The sequence below is a fragment of the Schistocerca americana genome, chromosome 4, assembly GCF_021461395.2.
Source record: "Schistocerca americana isolate TAMUIC-IGC-003095 chromosome 4, iqSchAmer2.1, whole genome shotgun sequence".
Lineage (NCBI taxonomy): Eukaryota > Metazoa > Arthropoda > Insecta > Orthoptera > Acrididae > Schistocerca > Schistocerca americana.
In genome coordinates, this window is record NC_060122.1 from 345,286,742 (window position 1) to 345,313,638 (window position 26,897).

Here is a 26,897-nt window from a genome sequence, read left to right on the forward strand (position 1 = left end):
GATATTATCATGAAATGAGGGGTTGCAGTCTTAGATGGGTAATCTAAATAAAATCTATCTTTCTGGAGTCCTCCAATGTTTGTGTAACATCCTAAAGAAATTTACTGGGTACACTCCACCATCCAGTTTCAGCTTTGAAAACCATTTACAAAAATTTATTCCATTTACCATTTGAGCATCCTCAAAAATCTCACAAGGAAAAGCAATATTACTGATGGTCTCATTTGTTCTGAATTCAGTTTTTCCATTTTCTAAGCCATCACACAATTCCTGTATTTCCTTTCTATGGTCTACAGCATCTCCAAAAGAACTGGTTTTAATACTAGTAGATTCAACTGTATCCTGTACTTTTTGTTGTACAAACACCTGTAATCTCTCTTCTAATCTAGACAAAGTTGTTAGGTGACTCAAAATTTCATTTAGTAGTTTTCCATGCTGTAACCTTTCAGCCCCCTCCTGTGTACCTGAGATTTGGGAGTCTAAGGTGTGTACATTGTTATGAGCTTCTTTCAAGTGATCATGTACTTCATTTCTCACTAAATCACGTTGTGCACTAATCTCCATTTCTACTTTGCTAGACAAATCATTTAATTCTTTCTCCATAACAGTAACTTTATTTCCCTGTACATTAAATACAGACATTAACTCTTCTTCAAATGCTTCTGCCTGTGATTTAACCACAGTCAACTCGGCAATGGCAGCTTCTGACTTTTGGTTGATACTTTCTTCTAGCCTCTTAAGAGTATCATCCCTCTTCAAATGCTTCTGCCTGTGATTTAATTACCACCAGTTTGGTAGTGGAAGCTTCTAACTTTTGGTTGATACTTTCTTCTAACTTCTTAAGAGTATCATCCCTGTGAGCCTTAATGGTAGCTTCCAATTCTGTGTTAATATCATCCCCAAGTATTTTAGGGGCCTCCTGTGAGTTTCTTAAGGTCTTAATGTTTTGTCTAACTACTTGCTAAATGCTTTACTGTTTTGTCTTTAGCTTCACTGTTCTGTTTCACAGATAACCTAACACCAATCCAGTGCTTCTGCTGCCACTTTTCTAGTTCACATATGCATACACTGCTAAATAAATTCCCAACTAATTAGTTAAATTAGATGTCCAATGACTTTCTTCACTATAAAACATCAGTAACTAATCCTGTAAGTTCATGTACACACAACACTAAATGGCTTCCTTCAAACGAAGAAGAGGTAACAGTAACAGACAATAGTATAAGAAGCAAGTCACATGAGTCAGTCCAGAGCAGACTATGTAAGTTTAACAATATGGCATATGTATCTATATTTAGTGTAGATGACTTAGTTTTAGTAAAAGATGTTCATCATAGTTGTAACATAAAAAAAGGAGATGAGTAAGTTCTTTCTATGCTATTGTGGACCTCTTACAGCGGTAAGAATACCATATCCTAAGGCGCTTGTAATGGTCAATCCAGATACAAGCCAGAAAAAGGGACTATATGATGTCAATATGGTTATGAAATATATACCCCAAGGAGAATTTGCACACTTTGCAAATTCAATGGAATAATATACATCGGACGTCTCAGTTAATGGCTTTAGTATGCCTTCTTTCATTTCTCCAAAGACATTCCTCCACCTTACACTGTTCTATATTCTGTACTTCTAACTACTCTATCTTATTTAATAACTACATTGTATCCTTGTTTGTGAAAGCAAGAGTACGGCAGCAAAAGTTGCCATGCAGATAACTGGAATTGTCAATTTTTATTTAATTATGAATAATACACAGTATGTTTCTTGCTAAGAAAGATACATACATTGTTATCTATGTATACTGTTATGTATAATTGGCAATTTATATTTTTTTAAGAGGAACAGTACAGAATGGTGGAGTTTCTATTGGTTTTGTATGGGACATTCTTTATGGACAGCTAATAGAGATGACGATGATCACTGACGATTTACTACTTTTTTCTTCTTCTTCGTCTTTCATGTTTTGTCATTCTTTCTCTTTCCACTTGTGACAGGTTTACCAAGCTCATTTTTCGCACCTGCGATGGTGAAGTGACTCTAGTACCTTCTGCCGTGGAAGTCAAACACGCGGCAGAACAAATGGACGTGGTCAGCCCATAGAGGGCTCCGCCTCCGCGGCGGCTATTCCGCGCAGCGAGGGCGCCACCGCTAAGCCACGTGCAGACAGCGGCCAATAGCCGCTCCCTCCGGTTTTGTATATAGGGACCCGCTCTGCCCTAGTCCAGCCAGTCTGGTACTTGCTCTGGATTTCGTTTCTATCTCGGAGGTAGCGCATTCCGGTCGTCGCTCGATGTTGACATTTGCCTGGCTCTGGTTCCGAGTGGATTTACGTTTGGTGTTGTGGTTTCCACAAGCCTCCGTTGTTTATCTCTTCCTTGTTGTGTCGCTCATAGTCGGTCGTGGTCGGTTGTTGTCAGTTGTCATTGGTCTGTCGTCCGACTCGTCCTGTGTTTACCCGGTGGTGCGTGCTCCACCGCCGGTGGCTTCCCCGCCTGGTGACTCCGATCCGCGGCCCAAGGCGTTCCCGCTGTTGATTGTGGTTACTACAGTGACAAAGACCATCCAATAGGGAATGCAAAATACCTTCTCCCTCCGGTGTCACAACAAAGAACTTTAGCAGAAGTGAGAATTCCTTGGGGTTGGAGATGGTAAGGAATTCTGTCTTACAGAGCTATCTTCTTTCTATCTTCCACCTTAACAAATCTATTTTTCACTTTCCTTTCTTCCTTCTCTGCCATGTCTACCAGTTCCATTTTAACCTCTATCCACATTCATAAGATTCTATCAGTGAAACTCTTCTCTTTTCTGTGTGTTTATACCATGGCCTGTTTACACAGATGGCCAAGGAGAGCAACACATATGTGATATGACTTGGACTAATGGATTTAATTTTCATGCAACAAATATTTTGTATATGATGTCAGTGTGTTGCATGTTACCCGCATCACATGTTGTGGAGAAAGTTAACAGTGGAAAGCCAGTGTGTGGAGTGTAAGTCCGAAATATGGCATGCTAACATGAGTGTAATGAACAGATGATAGCAGTGCCATCTGGAGACAAATCAATTAATTGACAGCACAGATGCACGATGAATAAGATCATTATATCCATTTTAAGTAGAGATAAAGTGCTACACAAGCAACAGGAGTAACAGACATGGAAAATAGGCTATATTTAAGTAACATAATGTACGATCAGTGTGAGATGACATAACAGACAGTTAATCACCATGATACATATTACAACGTAAGTTGTTTATAAAATAATTGACAACCGAGAATTGAAAATAGAGTTATCTAGACTACCCTAGAATGTTATGTCATCAGTGTGAAATCTGTTGAGTCTTCAAAGGGTGAAAATTGCAATTTCAGTCCTCACTTTTTTACACTAGGTGGAATTTTTAATGATACATGGAGCTGCATGTGATGACTTGGATAATTTTAAATACAAATGCAGTAACAGATCTAAATGATCCTGAGAAAAGGGAATGAACATGGGAATATTATTACCCAAAGTTAAATGCTAATGCAGACGTGTTTTCATACAGCAGCAAACATGTAGGTTATAGCAATTTTGGGTAGGGGTATGGTGTGGTATGCTTTAAAATTGGATTAAAGAAACACTAGAAATAAAGCAGCCCCTTCCCACCAGGATGTGAGAAGTGAAACTGAGGTACTGTGCAAACAGATTTTATATGGTGAAGTGTGTCCTCCTTTAGATTAGTTGAGGGAGTTAACACATGTAAGCAGACCTAGACAGAGGCTGTCCTATGTCAGAGGTCCTGTGCATTCAAGAAAGAAATAGCCTGTACTGCATTGTGTGTAAAGGACTTTGGGGATAGGTATACCAAATAAAGGGGGCTAGTCCTTTGGTTACATGAACCTGCAGAGGGATAAACTAAACAGTTTTTTGAAAGAGACTGAATAGGGGACACTTTCATCTGAAAGGAAGAATGGTTGTACAGCATCTAACCATACAAAAGGTTGAACTCAATTATTATGGTTGGAGAAGATGTGTTGAGTAACAATGGATCACTTTGTTGAAGGGGTGTCCACAGTGGTCAGGAGCAAACAAATTTACCCTGGAACCAGTCTCTGCTAACCTTCACTCTATGTATGTTGATGTTTTCAAATCTGAGATCTGGATGGTAAAGGATGAAATTAAGTATATTGCTAATGTTAAATCATTGCTGTTACCTAACAATGAATTTCAGTTTAAATGAAGAAAACACATCCCACAATCTTATAACCCAAAAGGACAATTAATGTTGTGGAGTCTGTAATGACTGGTGATAAACATCAGTGGAATGTTAATGACTAGAGCCTTATTTTATGCTAACTCTTCAAGACCAAAAATGAATAATCATGCATGGAAATTTAAAGAAACCATTCATTACGTTTTTTAAGGATAAATGAAATGGATAGCAAGTTGTAATATGATACCAGACATGTTACATTTAACTGTAAAGAGTGGGTTGAAGGAGTTTCGCATGACATCTTTCATCTCTGTGGGGAAATCTGCACTGTAGCAAGGGCTATTTGTGAGAATGAGCTACGTTTCACTGAGGACACTCATGCTGCTGAAACATGTCCGTGTCTTTTATAATCATTTTATACAGTGGAAAAAATCCACTTTTCACACCCTGATCTGTGATCTGTGCAGATGGTGCACATGCAGTGACATAAAACAGCAGTGGCAAGGCATGCCTTGGTGAAGGCAGTAGCACTTGCTGGATGTGGACATTTATGTCTTGGTGACGCATCTTGAAGGTATCATGAATACCTCAGAGAAAATGGACATACTAAAATGAAAACGCTAAAGACAAATGAAGATTGTAAATCTTAGATCTTAAGTTGGACTCAATGTGATCGGATGTATTGATCAATGTGTTTGAATTTATGAGTCGCTGATATTTGGATCTGTCTTCATAACTGATGTAAGTAGTTGGAACAACAAAGAAGATTATTGTTGAAGATGAGTTCATTATTCAATAGTTGAAAGTAGTGAGACACTCTTTTACAGCATCATCCTGCCTGGGTATGAAGTCAAGAAGAATAAGTTCACTTGCAGCCGTGGTATGAGAGCAAAAACTAACAGGCAACCATATTAGAAGAAGAACAAAAGTAACTTAGACCACATCACACTGTCAGATCCACCATGCAGTGTTTCCTACTCATGTTGTTATACTCACATGGGAGCACGTATGGCAACAGGATGTGAAGTGGGAGGTCGTGTAGAACAGAGGGGGCAGAAACTGTTGGGTGGAGGGTGTGGGAACAGTACATTATCAAAGGTTGAGGCCAGGATAATTTCAGGAGTGGAGAAGGTGCTATAAGGAGGGAACAGTACATTATCATAGGATGAGGCCAGGATAATTTCAGGAGTGGAGAAGGTGCTATAAGGAAAACTCCCATCCTGGAGTTGCTGTTGTTTGAATTTGTGATTATAAGACTATAGCTTGTATTAGCTATTGACCAAGTACAACAGAGGCAAATGCTTTCAAAATTTTTAGAACCTCATTTGCTTTTCCAGATAACTCATTTTCTGCACAGATTTCATTCAGTCACTCTCAAGTATTCAATGTAATCAAACAGTTGTATTAAGAAGCTGTTTCATTCTAGTTTCTTATCTGAAATTCAGTTCATGATGATAATCAAAGAAGATATACAATAAGAGAAACCTTGTAAGCCTTGTGCAGAACCGTCGCTTATTGATCTGCTTCATGTAAGACATCTGGAACTGTGAATTAGCACTGCGTTTTGCTCCACTTGTTGCTGATGAAGTTGGCTGAATCAGGAAATTGTGATCATCTGTGGTGAATCCAACAGACAGGAGTGCTTTGTGACAAGCACAATTAATAAGTTCTTTAACTATGTCTCTATATTCAAGTAACTGTTCACGAACTATAACCAGGTTTTTCATCTGAAATAAAAGATAACTTGCTTTTATAATAATACACATGATTTGTGAGAATTTAATTGGTTGTTAAATAATGAAGTGAGGACTAAAAGCCATTGAGTTCTGCTTCATACTCAAATCTGAGTGTGTTTATGCAAAAGTCTAAAATTCAAAAGTAAGGTTATGATCTACTAGAGACATTTATATGGTATTTTTTAAAACTGTTGAAAATTTTTCTTGGGCCATTCCCCCCTCCCCAACAAGGGGACCTCACGGACTCTGATTTTATTTGTACATATAGCACTTGAATGTTAGTGCTTAGACATACATTTGCTAAAACAGAATGATGCAGTTATCAAATTTAAAATATTGACTTGGGAGTTTTCTGAGTGCTATTAAGTGCAAAATATTTCAATCGAAGTAACCTAACCTATCGTAGCTGAGAATGCGACATTATACTCTCATAGTGGAAGAGTTGCATATTCTATTCTCACCAGAGGCAGAATTTTTTATAACTTTCAGCAGATTTTTTAAAAACTTTCATTTCAATTCAATATTTGCTACCAAATTACAATAATAAAATGAGAATTTTCAGCAGCAAATCCACATTTCCTTAAACTGTCTTTTGATCACAATTAACATACAACAGGCTGTCTTTTGATCACATAACAACACAGAATCACAATCAGCCATCAACATACACAACTAATGAATTCAAACAAATGGGCCAAAATATGCGGGGTGAAACATAATTGATAAAATAATTGATCAGTATTACTGAGATACATAATTTTTGTATTCCGGTACAAGATAGTTCCCATTTGTGTTTCAAATTTTAATTTATTATTAACTGCTTCACAAGGCTTTTAGTTTCAATTGTTTTCTGGGAATATTCCAGACTCCTCAAGAACACTCGAGAAAACAGTAAACCAGAACATTGAAAATTTCATAAAAAGCTTAGTATGCCACACTAAAAAGGACTCTCAAATGTTAAATAATACTCTCCAGTACTCTCAACGTCACTGAAGTATTCAACAATATCTTAAGCTGAAATATACTACCATGCCATGAGTTCAAAGTACAAAAATGAGCCATAAGGATAATAACAAATAGCAACAACAGGGCCCACTGTCTAGAATTATTTAGAAAGCTAGGAATTCTAACTGTTTCTTGTGAGTATATCTTTCAGAACATAATGTTCATTAAGAAAAATCTCAACATGTACAACACAAACTGCTCAATACATGACCATGAAACAAGAGCTTGTCACCACCTCCATCTAGATAGAAAGAACAAGGCAAAGACGCAAAAAAGTATATTTTACAATGGGATAAAACTGTACAACAAATTACCACAAGAAATTAAAGAAATAAATGAGCCCCTCACTTTCAGACAAAAGCTTAAAACCTTTTTAGTAAGTAAAATTTGTTATACTGTAAAAGAATATTTAACATAGATGTAGATTATTAGCAACATATGACATTATCACCAAAATATTATGTAATTATAAATATGTGTATGACTAGTTATAAAAACTACACAAAATATGAGAAACCTGTTTAAAAATATGAGAAACCTGTTTAATTGTAAATGTAAATGTGTGCTCATGTGTTGTAATCTGATGACATCCATACAATATTTATTGTTCCATGGATGAATAAATAAATAAATAAATAAATGCCATTCACTACCTTATAGACCACCAAAAATATTCCAAAATATTTGAGAATGTTAAAAAAAATCATGAAGTTTCTAGGATATTCTAAAACCTACAACAATTGATAACATTTTGAAAACATTTGTTAACATTCAAAGATATTCATAAAAGCTCAACAACACAGATAAATCTTGAAATATTTTCCTTGAAACATACACTTTGCAAAAGAGGTGGACTGTCCTTGTGAACACTACAACGTGATAATGATCACTTCAAACAATCATACCTCCAGAAATGTAGCAGCTACCAATGCACAATGACTACAGTACCGAAAGCAGCACATAACACAAAACCCAAAGATTCGTGGCAGGTGGTTTTTCATATAAATTAAGGACATTTATACAAATTGAATACAGCTGTATTGAGGACATGTTGACTTAGTACAGCTTTATAATTTGTGTATTTAATGGGTGGAGAAATTGTAAAACAATGTCCAGATACAGTATTACTAATGTTTAAATATATAATATTACTAATGTTTAAATATATGGGTGTATCATTGCAAAGTGATATGAGATGGAACGAGCATGTGGAAGCTGGGGTACAGAACAAATAGTCAACTTCGGTTCATTGGGAGAATTTCAGGAAACAGTGCCTTACCTGTAACGGAGACCACATATAGGACACTGGTGTGACCTATTCTTCAGAACTGCTTGAGTGTTTGGGATCCGTACAGCTCAGATTCAAGGAAGACATTTAAGTAATTCAGAGGAGGGGTGCTAAATTTGTTACCGGTAGGTTCCAACAAAATGTATTACAGAGATGCTTCGGGAACTCAAATGGGAACCCCTGAAGAGAAAGTGACATTCCTTTTGGGAAACATTATTGAGAAAATTTAGAGAACTGGCATTTGAAGCTGACTGCTGAATGATTCTATTGCCACTAACATACATCGCGCATAAGGACCACAAAGATAAGATAAGATACAAGAAAATAGGGCTCATACGAAGGCATATATACAGTTGTTTTCCTTCGCCCTATTTGCGAATGGAACAGGAGGGGAAATGACAAGTAGCAGTGCAGGGTACCCTCTGCTACACACCTTATGGTGGCTTGCAGAGTATCTATGTAGATGTAGATGTGGATGTAAGTGTAGATCCTGATATATGGTGAGTATACACATAAATTCTTTGGGTTCCCACCCCTAGAGCAAGCTACATATAACTGACAGTAAGAAAAGCATGATTCTTTCAAATTAATACCACAACACCTTAACATCTGTTTTTGTGTCTTATTTGTAGCGACACTAAATGCTAATCTTGCTGGAAATTACAGTCTTTTCAGTTGAAATGGCAGTTTGGAAGATACAAGCAGAATGATCAGAATAAATGCTGTTTTTCCTTATCTTTTTCTGATATTATTCTTGCTTGAATTATATGATTTGATAACTGTTCACAACCATTTCTTGTTTCGGATTTTTAAGTTAATATCATCAGCTACTGCATTTCTTACAGCTAGAAAGGCTCTTTCCAATAACCAAGTTACTTATAAAAAAGCATGAATCTTTCAAATTAATATCACAACACATTAACATTTGTTTCTGTACCTTATTTATAGTAATATTAAATGCTATTCTTAATAGAAATTGCAGTCTTTTGAAATGAAATGGCAGTTTGGGAGATACGAGCAGAATTATCACAATAAATTCTACTTTTCATATATTTTTCTGATATTATTCATGCTTGAATTATATGGTTTGATACTGTTCATGAACATTACTAATTTTGAATTTCTTAATAATATGAACAACTACTTCATTTCTTACTGCTAAAATGGCTCTTTCTAATAACCTACTTCAGTAACTTTGAACAATGTTTGGAAAAAATTTAGCTATTTGTCCATTTGGGCTGCTGACAATGTTACATAAATCACAATCAATCAGCTGAGTGTCTTCACTAATTTTGAAGAACTTTTTGACAAAATGTTTTGCTTCTTCATCATTGGAATGCTGAGTCCTCCAATTTGTTCTTAAGAAATGATTGTTTTGAACATGCAATGATTTCATCTGCTAGAGTTAAATTTATAATAAGTGGAAGCATTTGCTGAAAATGTCCAGAAACTGTAAGTAATGCACCTCCAACTAATCCCAGATTAGCTCAGAGAGCTAGAACATTCTTGAATACTCTGGAGTATTCTAAACTATGTGAAACATTCTACAATATTCTTGAACATTGTTGGGAATTTTATAGGGAACATTCCAGCCAGTCTCAGCCACTTCAACATTCAATTCCAGGCTACTTCACCATTCTCCCATAAGGAGTCCAATGGTGTGAAGGCATCTTTGCTCACCCACATCTTCATACCTAATCTCCACAGTTACAAACCAAACTCTTTTCACAGATGGGCAATGGAGTGTTACCATACCATATAATCACCAAATGGCTGCAGGAGTGTGTAGCTGAATTATAGTGGGATGCGTAGACAAACCATGCATACATTTCTTATGTTGTTGCAAACAGATGCCCTCTTTAAATGCCAATATTTTCATATGTACCCCCTGTAGTTCCAAAATTAAAACTTCTTTGTGGATTGTGGGCAGAGAAACACCACATCATATAGCTCCCACTGGTTTGCAAAATTCGGTTGCTAAGCTTTGTCAGCATGCACAGGCATGACACACTTACTTTTACTAACACATTTTTCACACAATTAGTAATGAAAAGAGGTCATTTTTATTAAAAATTTACGATTCAACATCTGTTAATTAACATTTCAATTCAACAGTAAATATTGAATTCAGTCAAAAGTAAAATAAAAATAAAACAGAAGTTTCCACTTGGGAGAATCAAACTGGCATCCTCACAGTTATGAGACTAGACTGCTAAACACTCAGCTATGGACAATTCAGTTAACTTCAATAAATTATTTAAATTTAAGGGGCCCTGCAATTCTTTTTGACTGTGTTTGAGAATTGCATTGTACTGCTTTAGCAAACTGATGCCTGAGCATTAACCTTCAAGTTCAATAAACATGAGGAAATTTGTGGAGGGTCAGTGCATAGGGTCAACTTGTAATAAGTTTAGAGGTAATAAAAAAAGATAATCAAAGAATAAGTACTTTTTAAATGCGAATTTTTTGTCATATTTTCCTCATAATTTTTTTGCATATGGGCTTGTTAGATTGTACTATTAAAGTTAATGCATCAGTATTAATTATTAAGTTCAAAGAAATGTAGTCAATAGATAATTAGTTGTGGGGTAACACAAAGAGAAATTTAAACTTGAAAAATAATATGTGCTCTAATAGGCATTTACCATTAATGAAGTAAATTTTCCAATACCTGGAATTAGAAGGCAAAATATATTATAATAGTACTTGTTTCAACAGTGGCAGTGAAACTTATGATGAATTGAGCCAATGACAGCCATGGAAATGATCTTACCTGAGCATTCATGAATTCAAATAAGATATTCTTTTCCTTATTACTAAAGTCAGTGAAATATACTTCAACCATCTTATTACAAGCAAGCTGAACGTCTAGTAATGCTTTACGTAAGGCTGGATTCAGCAAGAAAAGCAGTTCATTAAGGGATTTTCTTGCATCATGAATTTTCTTCCATTTTACATTCTTTCTCCAGACATAAAAGCCTTTCCACATGCGAAACATAGAGAATGTTTTAATCTGGAATAATTAAAGATGAATATTTCTGTCAACATTTCAATGATGGTCCAACATAATTTTCAAAGTATCATATGTAATTCTTCAAAAAAGTTACACATTCAATGTTTGCTCTCCCATTATATCACAGGTCATTAAGATGTTAATAAGCAAATAAACTGTTCAAAACAAGAATGAGATTTTTCACTCTGCAGCAGAGTGTACAGTGATATGAAACTTCCTGGCAGATTAAAACTGTGTGCCGGACCGAGACTCGAACTCGGGAACTTTGCCTTTTGTGGGCAAGTGCTCTACCATCTCAGTTCGGCACACAGTTTTGTTCAAAACAAGTTTTACAACACACTGTGACTAGCACAAGTAAAGCTACCAGTTTAATGGAGGTAAAACTGGCCGCACGGGATTAGCCGAGCGATATAAGGCACTACAGTCATGGACTGTGTGACTGGTCCCTGCAGAGGTTCGAGTTCTCCCTCAGGCGTGGGTGTGTGTGTTTGTCCTTAGGATAATTTAGGTTAAGTATTGTGTAAGCTTAGGGACTGATGACTTTAGCAGGTCAAGATTTCACACACATTTGAACATTTGAGGTAAAACTAAATCTGCATTCTCTGTGCATCTCAGTAGAGTGTGTTATATCCAATTACAAACCGACCAATGTGGCTTCTGTACACTGTCCAGTCTGTCAACAGACCTCAAGGGCTATCTGAAGTATATAAGGAGGATTGTAAGCATGGAAAGCTGCCATTGAATCATCATACACTAAAGAATTACCCTTTTAAGATTCACTCACTGTTGTGAGACACAAAACTGGGTTGCTGTACCTATCTGCAACTCAGCATCTCCATCATATTGTGAGTAGAAACTTTCCTTTTGTTAATATAGAAACAGGTAACAACATTACATCGCTGCTCATTGTGAAAGTGCCACCCATCACCCAGCATTAAAAAACAATTGATTATATGACAGAAGAAAAAAAAAGTTTCTGTGGTCCAAACATCAAGTAGACCCCCCCCCCCCCCCACCCACCCAAAAAAAAAAAACAGTTTTCAGAATTGGCTCCATTGTTTGTAAAAGTATATAAATTTTATTAAGAATAAATACAATGCCTGACAAAAAAGTGAAATGCGACGAACTTGTGGTCAACCCTTAATGTAACTTCATACAAGTACACACCATTGGTGGGTATGGAAATGCTTAAAGTTGAAATGCTCTATGAAAGGTACAATGACCACCAGAGGGCATTGTTGTGACCAGGCCAGCTGGTACATAATGAGTGTAAATAGGGTCAAGCATTGGGTCTTCACTGCGAAAGACAGGCAGTCTCACTCTTATCTTCCTTTGCCTTCATGCAAAATACAGATTTCTTAGTTGGCCAAATATGATAGTGGCAAAATACTGTACTTCATGGGAACATGAAGGCAGGCATATTCATCGAGCTTATAGTCAGCCACATCTGACCACCACATGGGAGGATCACTGTATTGTGCACCAAGCACATTGTAGCCCCTACAAACTGCACATGCCATCTCGGAACAAGCAATGGAATCCCTGTAACATTGTGTGTCATCCCATACCACTGGTCAGAGACTAGCTATAGCCAGATTAAGGAACTACCATCCCAAGTGTTGGTTGTCATAAACATAGAAAAACAAGCAGCTGCATTTAGAATGGCACCACGACTGGAAAGTATGGACTGCTGATGAAAGGCATCACAATGTGTTCTGCGACTAATCACAGTCACAGCTCTGCACCACCTCAGATGACTATCATCAATGAGTATGGTGGTGATCTTATTAGTAAGCTAACATACTTTGCGTACTTTCATTCTCTGATGTCACATGGAATAATATGTTGGGGTAAATCAAGATTTAGACAAAAAGTATTCATTGCTCAAAAGAAAGTGGTTAGAATAATGCATTTACTCACTAATGAAATTTGTTCTCAAGAACATGGACCAGTTTAAAAACAACAGTGACATTCATGATTATAATACCAGAAAAAAGTAAGACTTAACACTGTCCTTCACCCAACCTATCCTTGGAACAGAAAGGGGTAAAATATGCTGCTATAAAAATAGCTTCAAAAATAAACTGAAATCATATCTCCTTGACAACTCCTTCTATACCATAGATGAATTCTTGAGTAGGAATAAATAAATCTGCAAATATAGTTTATGCATTTTGTGAGCTCCTTCTATACCATAGATGAATTCCTGAATAGGAATAAGTAAATCTATAAATATAGTATATGCATTTTGTGCCATTTAAGGGAATGGGGAAATTAATAGAAATATTAACCCGCTGTACTATAATATATATATATATTAAAAAATCTTGTTTAATATGTGCATTTCTTGTGCACTTGACACTTTCAACATCATAATGGCTACCGTACTGTGTGACTGATCAATGGAACATGCAACCAACTAAAACTGAACTAAGTAACTAACTGATCTGGGTAAAGCCCTATTATTCCAATGTTTTGGAGAGAAACAGTGGTTTTACTCCTGGAAAAATGGTGTGGAGAGCCATCAGGTATGACTTCAGGACACAGCTGGTAGTGATTGAGGAAATCTGACAGAACAACAGTATGTCACAGATACCTTGATCTGTTCCCAATAGAATATGTGACCAGCCCATATGGAACTCCATATCAGTGCCACTATCCAGGAACCGAGCGATGTGGTGCAGTGGTTAGCACACTGGACTCGGATTCAGGAGGACGGCAGTTCAATCCCGCGTCTGGCCATCCTGATTTAGGTTTTCCTTGATTTCTCTAAATCGCTTCAGGCAAATGCCAGGATGGTTCCTTTAAAAGGGCACGGCCAACTTCCTTCCCCATCCTTCCCTAATCCTATGAGACCAATGACCTTGTTGTTTGGTCTCTTCCCCCAAACAATTCAAAATCCAATCCAATATCCAGGATATCAAGGACAAATTACAACTGTTGAGGGGCAGCTTACTCAGGATATGATAAGAGAGGATAGAACAGCTTTATGACACCCTTCCCAAACAAACCAGTGCACGCATAAAGCCAGCGGTGGCGTAACATCAACTAATAAGTGGGCTCACATTGTCTAATTCTTTGTAGATTTGATTTGATTTCATAAATACCAAAACACCACATACCCTCTCCACCTGTGAAGTTTCATTTCATTTCCCTCTTTTGGGTGCTTCATTCAGGAACACTGTTTTGAAAAGCCAATAAAATGATTAGTACAAAAAAGTTTTCTTTCATTGTTTTCATACAGATTTAAAACACACCCTTCATACAACAAGCTGAGTAAATGTTCCTTGCTCCCACATATAAGCTCACTATTGTCAGTAACACAGGTGTAATGATGAATCTGTGCCAGCTCTTTATATCTTTAATTTTTTTGCCTTGAAAAAGGAAGCAATGGGTGGAAAAGGTACATACATGATTTTCCTTCTGGCCCTTTCTCTCTTTTTCCACTAACTACTGCTTGTTTGTATATTCTGTCCCTGGACTTGATTTCCAGTATTGCACTTGCATTCTGTGTAACCATTATATTAAGTCAACTAAATCAGCTATGTACCGGTACCTTGACCAGGGTGTATAAGCAGAGAAGGAAAAAAAATTCTCAGATTTCCCAGTTAAAAAATACATTTTCTCCCAGGTGAAAATACACTTTTTCTGTGTTATGTGATGGTATACTTTGCCTAGAAATCATAAAACTTATGAATCCTTTGAATGGTTAAGGTTTTATAAACCAGCGTAGAACCTCCCACCACTGTAGGAAACGAACCCCAAAAAAAATGGGTTTTCAAAAGATCTTTGATTTGCAGAAAGATGTACGCTGCATATTTTTGTATTACAAAAGCACATAGTCAAATTCCACCAAATACAGAACGTTAATTTCCGAAGCATTGAAATCGAGATTGTGATGTGCTTTTGTAATCACCAACTGATGATGGCAGTTATTCAGTGTGTTTACATGGGGGCTCGCAAACGCCAATTTCGTAAACTGATAACTGATCTCCAAATACCACTTCTGGGTGGTCATGTAAACACTTCAAAATCGATTCTGGAAATCCGCTTCTGGCTGCCAGTTTTCCAGTTCTGCAATTTTTTTTTTTTTTTTTTTTTTTTTTTTTTTTTTTTTTTTTTTTTTTTTTTTTTTTTTTTTTTTTTGTAAATACTGACAGGGTGGCTTTTTGTACAGTGAAGGATGAGTCGAAATGTTAGACTGAAGCTGTTTACACCTTGTCGTCTAACTGACGAGAAATAGTGATTGTGCTGACTAAATCATAAACTATATCAGCAGTTTTCCCAGGCACCGTAGTTAACTGGGCTAGCGTATCCACTTCAGAACTTAACATGTAAATACAACAGTGAAAAATGGATCCAAAATTTGGTTTTCGTCTTTTGGAAGACGTGTCACATGTAAACATAGTGATTCCGAGCATAGGACACATGATGTCAGCCTATAGCAACATCACTGTTAAGTAGTGCGAACTCACAAATAGGAAAAGTTAATAGTTGTAATTAATGTACTAGCATAGCTACAGGAAAAGCTAAGATTTCACATATAATATTTGTCTTTCTGCATGTGTTGCACTTTTATACATCACACAAATGTGCCAGTAAAATTGTAAGTAATGATGTAAAAGTCTGGTCTTCTGGGCTCGAAATTCTTCTAAGTGAATGGCCCTAAAACTGTTAAGTTTTAAATGAAAGTCAAAGACTCTGTGATTTAAGAAATTCAAAACACGTTCACACACGTAACACAACTTGTATTGTGCAAAATGAAATATACTTTGAAAGTAACCCTTCTCAAACCACCAATCGCAATATTTTCCGTGACCTTACACAATTAATTTCAGCAGTTGTCAAAGCCAGAAAATGGCGTTACTGTGCCTGCACAGCTACAATAACGTAGGTAGCCCATATAATCATATGTATGTAGCATTAAGAAATGTTACATTACGTCATAAATGAAACAGGACATCAGAGGATACTCCAAAACCTTTGGAATTTCGTAAACCATACTAAAAGCCATAAATCAACTTAAAGGACACATTCGTATTTCCAGATTCACAAAGAAGTAGGCCCCAAGCCGATATTAAACTTTTCAGTGTAGTTTATGGGATGCAAATTTTCTTGGAGTACCAGTTCTGTATTATCTCTTAACATGTCCTTTATTATAAGTCCCAGAAGATGACATCGTGCGCTTGATATTCCGTGAACAATTGACAATAGCAATAGTGTTTCAAATAAACTGACTGCCTATGCAGTAAAGATCAATTAAAGCCAAAATTTTTTAGCAAATTGATAAAAATAAATTCATTGTTCTGCAAGGCAATTAATGTGTGACTGCCTAAAACCTGAAAATAAAATAAAATCATAAAATTGAAACTAATTACCATTTTAGCCTTCCACAATTATGTGAATGTATTTTAATTCACTTTATAGCTCCCAGCCACAGAAATCCATTTTGTTTCCATTTGACATGAGAGCTGTAAACCAAGAGGAGACAGTAAAATCATTAAACGTAAATACAGTTCACATGGAGACTAACTCTCAACCCACTAACTCAGACTACTCTGTGCATGCGCGAATCTGGTAGCTTGGGCGCACCTGTAAAATTTTTCTGGATAGCATCTGCCTGCTTGTTGCTATTGCTGATACAGCTAACAGCCGCGTTTCAAGTAGCCAGAAGTGGGAGAAGGTACTGCTGATACATGACTCAACTGAGCATGTGCATAAGTCCATTTACAATTGCTCAAATGAACCTAATACAAACCGTCATGTCGTCACGACCATTGCAAGCAGTTTGTTGTTATAAAGTACTGCATAGTCTTTATCCTAAAGCCTTTGATAAGTTTTACTGTTGGCAGACGTTTGTGTGTGCACTATGTTTTGTTGTAAATAGCGCATTTCCTTTGCAACTCAAGTTTTAGTTTTTTTCCTCATTTATGTTTCATTGCTGCAGTATTATTTTGCAGTAGCAGGCTAAAGTAACATTCTTTGTTAGAGTATCAGTTCTTACCAGTCCAAGCTATAAAAATTTAACTGAAAACTAAAACAATGAAAAATTCTCAGAATTCTAAAAAATTCCCAGGTTTTTCCCAGTTTTTTCCCAGATGAAAAAATTCCCATGGTTTTCCCAGATTTCTGCGAGTGTATACACTCTGCTTGACTCAACACACATACTTAAGTTTTGGGAATTGCATTTCATTTCCAGTAATACTTTATATATGTGAAGAAAGGGGTGAAATCAATGTTCAGATTATTAAAATGTAGGTAGCGCTAAGTTGGATACATAAAATAGTTTCAACCCATAAAATTGTCAGAATATTTCATCACCCATTAAAACTGTAGTGATCAAACCACATTATCATAACAATTTTGAAAGAACCTATTTACTTTAAGAAAAGAGCATGATCTGATGGTGTACACTAAAATTGGCCCAAATGGTTATTTTACAATACCAGTTGCGGCAGTATTCATTATTTTTCAGTTCTAATTATTTTCAACAGTATATATGCACACTAAAGCAACAAATGAAAATCTGTACCAAGGCCTTGGTGCAAATTTTTATTCACCACTTTAGTCTGCATATATACATCATTGATGTTTGAGCCCTCAAAGGTCTCTGGAAACAGAGTTCAATTTGATTTTTTAAAGTTACTGATAACTGACAATTGTGATTAGCTGACACACAACAGACTGAGCAAACGCCATAGCTGACACACAACAAACTGAGCAAACACCATATTTTATTTGATAATGCTGAATGTTATGTGTTTACTTGCAACAACAACAAAAAATGTTACTTGCAGCTACCAGCACACCATAGAACCATCAGAGGCATATATTTTCACTATCCTTGCTTCAAATATAATCAAAGAAAATGTGTTGTTAGTATATATAACATATGAAGTTAAAATCTTCTGGGTTATTAGTCCGCATCATATTTCTTCTAAAATGATAGACATTCCAACCCCTCTGCTGGGATCTTCCTCAGGATCTGCTAGAACACTGTCCTAGCGGTGGTGGACACTGGAAGATACCGAAGAAGATCCCAATAGAGGGGTCAAAACGCCGATCATTTTAGAAGAAATATGACACGGCCTAATAAACCAGAAGATTTTAACTTCAGTGACAACGGCCATGACAGCCTGCAGACTTACACGTATAATATATGTCTGCAAGCATCAAATAACGCACAGCTGTAAACTAGCTGCATTAAGAGTAGCACTGTGCATCACTGCACAAAATAATTAATCGATATGTTGTGACACTAGATTCATATACACCTACATAACTAATTAGCTTGAGAAAAACCATAAATACACTAATCAAGCTTCAAACCAAGTTATAAAAATTGCACACTATTATTATCTGATGAGTGCATAATAATATGAATGAAATAACTATTAGTATATAGATCTAAATAAATTTTTCAGAGCCTCTAGAGTTCTAATTACATAGTACTGGATATATCATAATTAGCTAAATTATTTGTTATCATGGCTTGATGGACTAATTGTCATCATCTCGTGCCACCTTATGTTGTGTTTCATTTTTATTTAACTCTTGTTCCTTAATACAAAATTTCTTGGTGTGCCATGTCGTGTAACAACAAGACACATAAAAGTGTCTTGGAGTATCTTTTAGCAACTCACAACAAAACGTAATTCTCCAATTTTGTATCTGAAAGTAAATACTGTCATATTTATTGTGCATGCAATGTAGTGTTAGATTGGTGATTTGAAAATGATGGAAAACAGGTATGCCTGAAGGCAACATATCGCTACCAATGATGAAACACTAACCATACCTCTGTCTACACTAACATTCCCAATGCCCATGGCCTTGATGCCCATGCCTGACTACTGACTGCAAACCTACTAGCTACTTCCAGGTCATCAAACCAACTATACCCTTATCCATAATTATTTCTCCTTTGAAGATATCGCCTACAACCTTATCTTTGGTGCACCAATGAGCATATTTGTGGAAGGATTCAATGCCAACATATTCATGTACCATCTAGAGGAATCCTTCCTAGTCAGAATACCAAATCCCTCACATGGCTCAGATTCATTGATGACATCTTCATGAACTGGACCAAAGGTGAGGACAACCTATACACATTTTTGTAGTACCTTGACACCTTGTCCCCAGTTTGCTTAACCTAGTCCTCCTCAGCCCAGCAAGTTAACCTTCCTCGATCTCAACCTCCACCTACATCAGTACCTTAATCCATATCAAATGTAGCCTCACTTTGAGATCTGCCACTCATTCCACATCAAGAAGACCATTCCATACAGTCTAATCATCCAAATATGCCAAGAGTCACTAGCACCTTCATAAACCAAAATTACCCTCTCAACATTGTCCAGTATCAGAGCTCTCATACTTTCTGCCCTACCCACCTAACATCCCGAATATATCCACTGATTGGCAACAAATGAGGAACCCCCACATTGGTCTGTACCATCCATGACTGGAGCAACTGAATCACTTTCCCACCATGGTTTGACTACCTCCAGCTATGCCTAGAAATGAGGAATATCCTCCCACATTCATCCGATTCGTTCCACAGTGCTATTCCATGATCCACCCAACTTACACAATATTCTTATCCTTCCCTATTTCACATCTTCACAGAGTACATTGCCTCATGTCACATATCCCTGCAGTATATCTAATACCTAGACACAAAACTTATTCCATGCTATCTCCCACTAACACATAATCCAGTCCCATAAGAGACATCTCCTACACTATCAAAGGCAAGATGCGAAAGCAGCAATGTGATCTACCAGCTTAGCTGCCACCTGGTAGAGTGATACGTAACCCTAAGTCTACCTCAGCAACAAAAATGCTTGTGAACTACAAATAATACTGATTTGATATTTAAGCGAGCATAAATGCTTTTTTTATGTATTTTTGCATGTCAAGCATACAGATGGATGCCGTGTGTCTTCAAGGGTGGAGAGGCGACCACAGTAACTCCATGAGGTGAAATACCTGTATTGGTGTTTGTGCATGTTCCACATATTATCGTCCTAGCATGGCAAAGCCCATTCTAACCGCTCTCTGCATGACAATGCTGGGAACAATCCATGAAGTAACAGAAGAAGACTGGACACTTTGATTCGTGTCATTCTCTTATTCTCTTATTATGTAACAAACTGGCAACATGAGCATTCTGAACAAGGTAGGATATGTGACATATCTTGTGTTAAGAGAGTCTTGCTCAGAAGCATTTACCATATGCTTTTACAAGAATGTATGGAGTTTGTTATTGAAGAAACTGTTTATATTTGTGAGAATCAATAACATGTTGAAGAATCTTACTTCTGGCATTATTACAGAAATTATGTCCACAAGATTTGCACCTCAAGATATAATTATAGTTTGGGTGCAAATCAAAACTATGAGAAGTCACAGACTCAAAGCAGAGAATATAAAGGGATCACGGCAAACTACTGTGTGAGATTCTATGAGGGAATGACCACTAAACAACTGTCTGTCCATATGGCACCAGACACAGCTGGACAACTCAGTTGCCAAGCATGCTGCTCAACACTACGTTCTTGACTTTAACATATGCTTCATTGCCTGCACCATCTAGATTTCTCCCATCAAAACAACTTTTCTAAATTGAGCAGGTGGGAACTCTCCCTGCAGTGCATCCTTCATTCCTGTAACCCTCCTAGCCTCAACCTTCACTAGTCCCTGCTCCCAACTCCAGCCCTACACATGCCTTCTATTCCACCAGTGAATCTGCATAGTCCTTTCCCCTTCCCTACTTCTTTCCTTTCCCCTTCCACCCTCTCCCCTTACACACACACACACACACACACACACACACACACACACACACACACACACACACACCAGCAATCAGCAAAGTCTCCCAATAATGCATCTAGCAGCCCACTATGTTGCTCTGACATGCTCCTGACAATCCAGCAGGCAACTCTAGCATCTTTTCCCATCTTTACCCTGCTATCCCTCCCCCAACTTGCCTCATATATCTTCTGTATCCCAACTGTTCAATCTCAGCCAAGATCACTGCTCACCTTAGACGCACTTGCAGTTGGGCCTTAGCATCCAGAGATGGCAGTGGGCATTTTTATCTGTGAGTCCTGCTTATGTATATGTTTCGTCTATGCCTGACATTGGAATTAGTCCAAAAGCTGGAAATTTCCAATATTGTTTCAATGTGCCTGTCAACCACTAAATGCCTCCTATATGTGGGTGTAGTAATCTATAATTTTCATATTGTTCTTTAAAATACATAAGAATAAACAAGAGAAGCAATATAAAAGAACAATATATAAAAGTCCAAACATACTGCAGAATAACAATGGTATTACAAAAGTTGCAATGACAATGTATTTAAACAATGAAGAATGTGTCACTGTTTACCATTTGTGTGAACTGAATCAGCATTAATGCCACTAATACTTACTAATATCAAGTTACAATATCTGTCATACTCATATTCCCACTGCTGAAGACTAGTAAATACCATATCACCAGGATAAAATTGAGTCACTCCTTCTGAACTTATTGTCAGAAAATTCTGCTTATCAATATTTTTGTATGGAACCACTCTGAAATGTTTAAAGAATGGAAGTTACCATCTCATTCTCTGAACAGACAATTTAACTTTATCCTATTCATCTAGTGACTACACTACATATCTGTGCACACAGCATTCTTGAAATTAATAACAAACACAAAATTCAGATAATACAAGAACATTCAAATAGAAAGCACAGATAGTAAAAATTTAACAGTAAGAACCAGTCTTATCAGAAACAGAAAAACAACTAAAATACATACAGGCAAACAATCTCATAGATAAAAGAGGAAGCTGCAAGAAAGGTTTCTGGTACATCAACTATTCTCTCATAACCTTTCGTGTATTTTGCTTCCATTCTCTTATACACATAATTTGCATATTGTAGCGCTTTCTTGTTACACTATTAATAGTTTCCAGTCTTGGTACAATTTACTTGTTTTGAATAGTTGTTCACTTTGTGCATATACACATGAACTGCATTGTAACATCAGTATTCATGGGACAAAGAATGAACAGCTGGCAGAAAACTGTCGACAGTCCCTTTGTTGTGCCTATCTGCGACTCCATATCTCCACTATATGGTTAATAGCATTCTGTCATTCACAATATTGACAAGAAATAAAATACATTGTGAGAAAATTTATCAAAAAGCTGAAGTGCCTAGTCACCATTACACAGGCACAAAATTTAGTTTTGAGAAGGCAAATTTTAAATTCTTGTACCAAAAACTTTTAGCCCACAAAAATAGTAAAAAATGTTGCTAGGGCATTTGACTACAACCACTCTATCTTTTAATGAGTTTTGCTGCAGTCTGGCTACTTAAAAGTTTCTTTTAACGGATCTTTGGAATTCATGTCAGTGTAGGACATTATGGTGCTATTCATACTTGTTCCTATTTCAATATAATTCTCACTCAACAACAGCTGGTTGTAACAAATAGGCAGGGTAGCCACACTAAATCATCTGTCTTTTGTAGTAGTCAACTGTTTTGTGCAGAATTTTAGTATGCAGTAAGGTAGGAGAAGAAATGTGCTTTGATTCGAAGATGTAGACATGGATGTCTGAAACTACTGTGTAAAATAATAGTGGTAGAGTTGCATGCAAGTTAGAAGTCAAGAGGAATGAAAGTGGTGGAGCCATATAGGGCTTGCTCTGATCCCCCAACCACCACCACCACAACTTCCTTACTGTCTCCACGTAGTATAGATGAGCGAACAATGATGGGGTGGGCAGTGGGGTGAGGGGGGGGGGGGGGGCCTGGATTCAAGTCACAATGAGGAAACAGGAGCTGAAACTGAAGCTGATGACACAAGCTACTGCCCATGGCCTGGCATATGCACTGAGCCCGCACAGGAATACCAGTTGAAAAACTGCACAGAGGGCAGGCAGCCACATCCGGAGATGGAGTAGCAAACTAAGACAGAGGCATCTCAATGACCCGAGAGGGACTTGAGGCAGCATGTGGGACAGCACACCAGGAAGAGAGGTCCATCACATCCTCATTGCCAGATGTTGTGTATAACTTTGTACACAATGGTAATAAGAGGTGGGCTAGAGAGTGGTACATTAACTGTCATTGTAGGAAAGCTGGACAGGGGTAGAAATGATAAGTGAACAAGTAACACAGCAAAAAGAAAATTTACTTAACTTTTATTCCTCCAAACGTAAAAGAGTTATTACAAATTATGCAACAACAAACAGAGTATGTTATGGTAGCAAGGTGCAGTCACAGTACTGAGCTGCTAGAGTCGTGGCTCAGTGAGCAAGCTTCATTGGGTCCACCGGATCCCACATGTCAACTGTTGGTGTCTCACAGAAATTTGCAATTTCACTGCTTGTAATGGATTATATTTTTTCCTCTCTTCATTCTTTTCTTTTTGTACATGTAAAGCCAAACGTCAATCAACAAATTGCTTTGCACCAGAGATAATGTTTTAATAATAATAATAATAATAAAAAGAGAGAGAGAAGAGACATGCTCTTCAATTGATTAATTTCTGTATCTTGACCTGTTCGTTTCTATAAGTGGTAACAGGTGGCATATGACTAGCTCCGCTGTGCCAGTATTGTTTCAAAATGTGTATTCAAACTGTATATTAAAAAGTGTAATAAAAGTAAGTTTATTCATTTATATATTTACATCAATTACACCCGTCTGTTCATCATTTTGCCCATGCTGAGAATCCTGCATCAGGAAGTTCAAAGCAGCAAGAGGAATTTGTGTGAGCACTGTACGATGATGACGATGATGATTTATGGTGGAGGGAGCTAAACAGCTAGGTCATCAGTGTCCTTGCATTAATATTATACCAAAGAACATTTTCACAATCTATGGAAGAAGATCAATAAACTAGAAAACTACGTTTGATCTCACCACAGGAAACGTAAAGCAACCCCAAGAAGGTGAGGTTCATAAAAGCTCATAATAAAATCCCAGTGAGAGACAGCGGGATAACTAAATAATATAATGGATAAAATACCTGTAAGGAAGCTGTTAGAAAAGGGACAAATAACTGTGGCTGGATGATGACTTAGAAATAATATGCGGCCCAGCCACTCTGTGACACATTAAGATCTCACACTCAGTATTTTGACACTGAAGGTCTGTTGCTATTGGTTTATATTAAAGTTAACCCAGGATACATGTACATTCCACTATCTTTCAATTATTCTTTCCAATTACTTTTTTTAATTATTTGAGCAGCAATTATTAATCAGTTTCTATTAATTTGCCCATCCCCTCACACATTATGCCACTATTCAATGGTGACCATTTAAAGGTTGGCACCCAGCAGAATATGAACATACCTTTCAGTTGTTGAGATAAAATTTTTTTGAGATAAATGACCCCTTTTTTGTTACAAGAAACTAATGAGACTTTTATTGTATTTCTTACATGTCCGTGAGAGTGGGAATAAGAAAAACATTGAAGGAGCAAATTATTATTAAATTAAATTCTGCCTACAAACGAGATGCGCCAGGAATGCTGGTTTCAGGTAAAGGTAGGAAGCTGCTAGGCTGCATGCTTGTATGGCCGTGCTTGGCATCGTCCCTCTGGCAGTAGATAATCTCTTTTCATTCCAATTAATATCCTTTATGGAAAACGCATTTCTAAAGAAAAGATGAAAATTTGTATAAAGTCAACATTAAAGTGCAAGATAAGCCATCAAATTCTATATGACTGTGTCAGTTAATAATCAGGTTTATTAGTGAATATGGACATAAAAATACTTTAATTGAAAGGTACCAATAAAGAAAAAATTTCATTTTTGAAAAACTTTTATTCTTAATTTTGTTAAACACTATTCACAATGGAGTCAGAGGAAGTGACCATTGTTGAAAATTCATTTCAAAATGCAATATACCAAGACGTCGGAAATGCGAGCTTGGCAACAGTTGAAAGTAATGTGCCAACTTGTGAACTGGCCAATGGCTACAAAAACAATGAGGTTAGCATCCCACTATCAATAAATGATGACAATTGATGTATAACTAACCATGATGTCACTTTTATGATGTTCAAATACTGAAACTGAAGTGCGCAACAGCGAAAATTACTTTGATTATTTGCTCACAACATCGTGAGTGCAAGAGCAGGAAATGGTTCGTAAAAGCAATGTAAATACTAGTAACACCCACAATTTGACACAACTCATGCAACTAATAACACAAAAGTTTACAAAACAACAGGAATTTCAGAAATGTGTCACACAACAACTTAAAGGTATGACACAGCAGTTCATAAAACATCAGGTAAATATACAGCAAAATAAGACATTTAATGATTTCAAGGACAGTATTAGTCAATAGTTCAGTGAGGTGAGCAAAACTATATGCACTGAATTATCTGACGAACCAACCAGGAAATTGACCAAGCTAGGTAAACAACTAAAACAAGAAATAATAACATGTCCTGCAATATGAATATGTTAAAGGAAAAAGTATTATCTGTAGACGATAAACTGGAACAACTAGCAGGTGAGTTACTAAACCTTAGTGAAGTATATTCTCTAATTCAGGAGATGCAACCCCAAGTGGTTGCGACGGTAAGAATTTTTGACTGGTGCAGTCAGTGAGCTGCAAGACATATGGAAAAACTTACCTACAGAAGTAGACCAATTAAACTTAAGGGTAAAAATTTGCCAAAAAACAGAGAGTTAAGATATGTACAGATATAAAGGAAATAACTGAAAAAGTGAAGCCGGGATGCTGTATACGGGCAGTACCCTTGCTGAAAAGGTAGTGACAGAGTGCAAAATTTATGTAGATACTCTAGTTGAAGCTCTAATAGAGAAAGATGGTCAACTTTAGTTAACATAGATTTAGGATGAAAGGAAGCAGAGGAAAGGTTATGAGGCAGTATTGCTAAAACTACTGACATTTGAAAACAACATTTGTCATAAATAAACCCGTGTTTTTAGAGGAGTTACATACTTTCACTAGTTACCCATAATATGGGGCTTGCCCGTCAAAGAAAATAGCAAAGGTTGCAGAATGCAACGACACTTGCCAGCAGCTTAAACTGTTGAGCAAGCGCAGTTGCCATGCGCTATGACACAAGTGAACATAAACATGCCTGTCACTGACAGCATGGTGTGTTTGTCAACGTTACTTTCAGATGAGGGATTACTTAGGCATCAACAATTTCTGGTATCTACCCCTGAAGGGAAATCCCATGGTCTTTATCAGAGCATTCTGAAATTTTTATTTTGTACCTGGACTGAAGTCCAGAAAACTAGATTTGTTGTTGGATACACACAGGGTAATGTTCTGCTATGGGCTAAGGACATGGCGGAACATTGCCACTACTGTGAACAGTTTGAGAGGTGATGGACAAAGAGAGGGGAGAAGGAGATCAAGAGACAAAGAGAGAGCAAGGAGGAGATAGACCAGATAGAGCAGGGATGAGGTGGACAGAGAGGAAGAAGAGTTGGCACACAGAGAGTGGAATAGGAGATGAGTTCAATTCATTTGTCAAATGCATACACAAGCGACACTGCTTGGGAAAAGATAGTCTACATACATAAAGCAGAAAGTATGTATGTATGTCTGTATGTATGTATGGGGGTTTCCTTCCAAGGCGTGGATCAATTCCA

General features: G+C 37.0%; 1 protein-coding gene across 1 annotated transcript in view; it reads right to left on the reverse strand.

Moving 5' to 3' along the window:
* LOC124613475 (dynein axonemal heavy chain 6-like) overlaps positions 1-26,897 on the reverse strand; it is a 984,594-nt gene that overhangs the window by 939,217 nt on the left and 18,480 nt on the right. The window contains exons 3-9 of the mRNA XM_047142181.1: positions 21,685-21,829; positions 10,934-11,240; positions 10,113-10,247; positions 9,857-9,921; positions 7,593-7,670; positions 7,457-7,477; positions 5,684-5,925 (exon numbers count right to left, since the gene is read on the reverse strand). Of these exons, the coding sequence (XP_046998137.1) occupies positions 5,684-5,925; positions 7,457-7,477; positions 7,593-7,670; positions 9,857-9,921; positions 10,113-10,247; positions 10,934-11,240; positions 21,685-21,829 (993 nt within the window). The remainder of the gene's footprint in view (positions 1-5,683; positions 5,926-7,456; positions 7,478-7,592; positions 7,671-9,856; positions 9,922-10,112; positions 10,248-10,933; positions 11,241-21,684; positions 21,830-26,897) is intronic.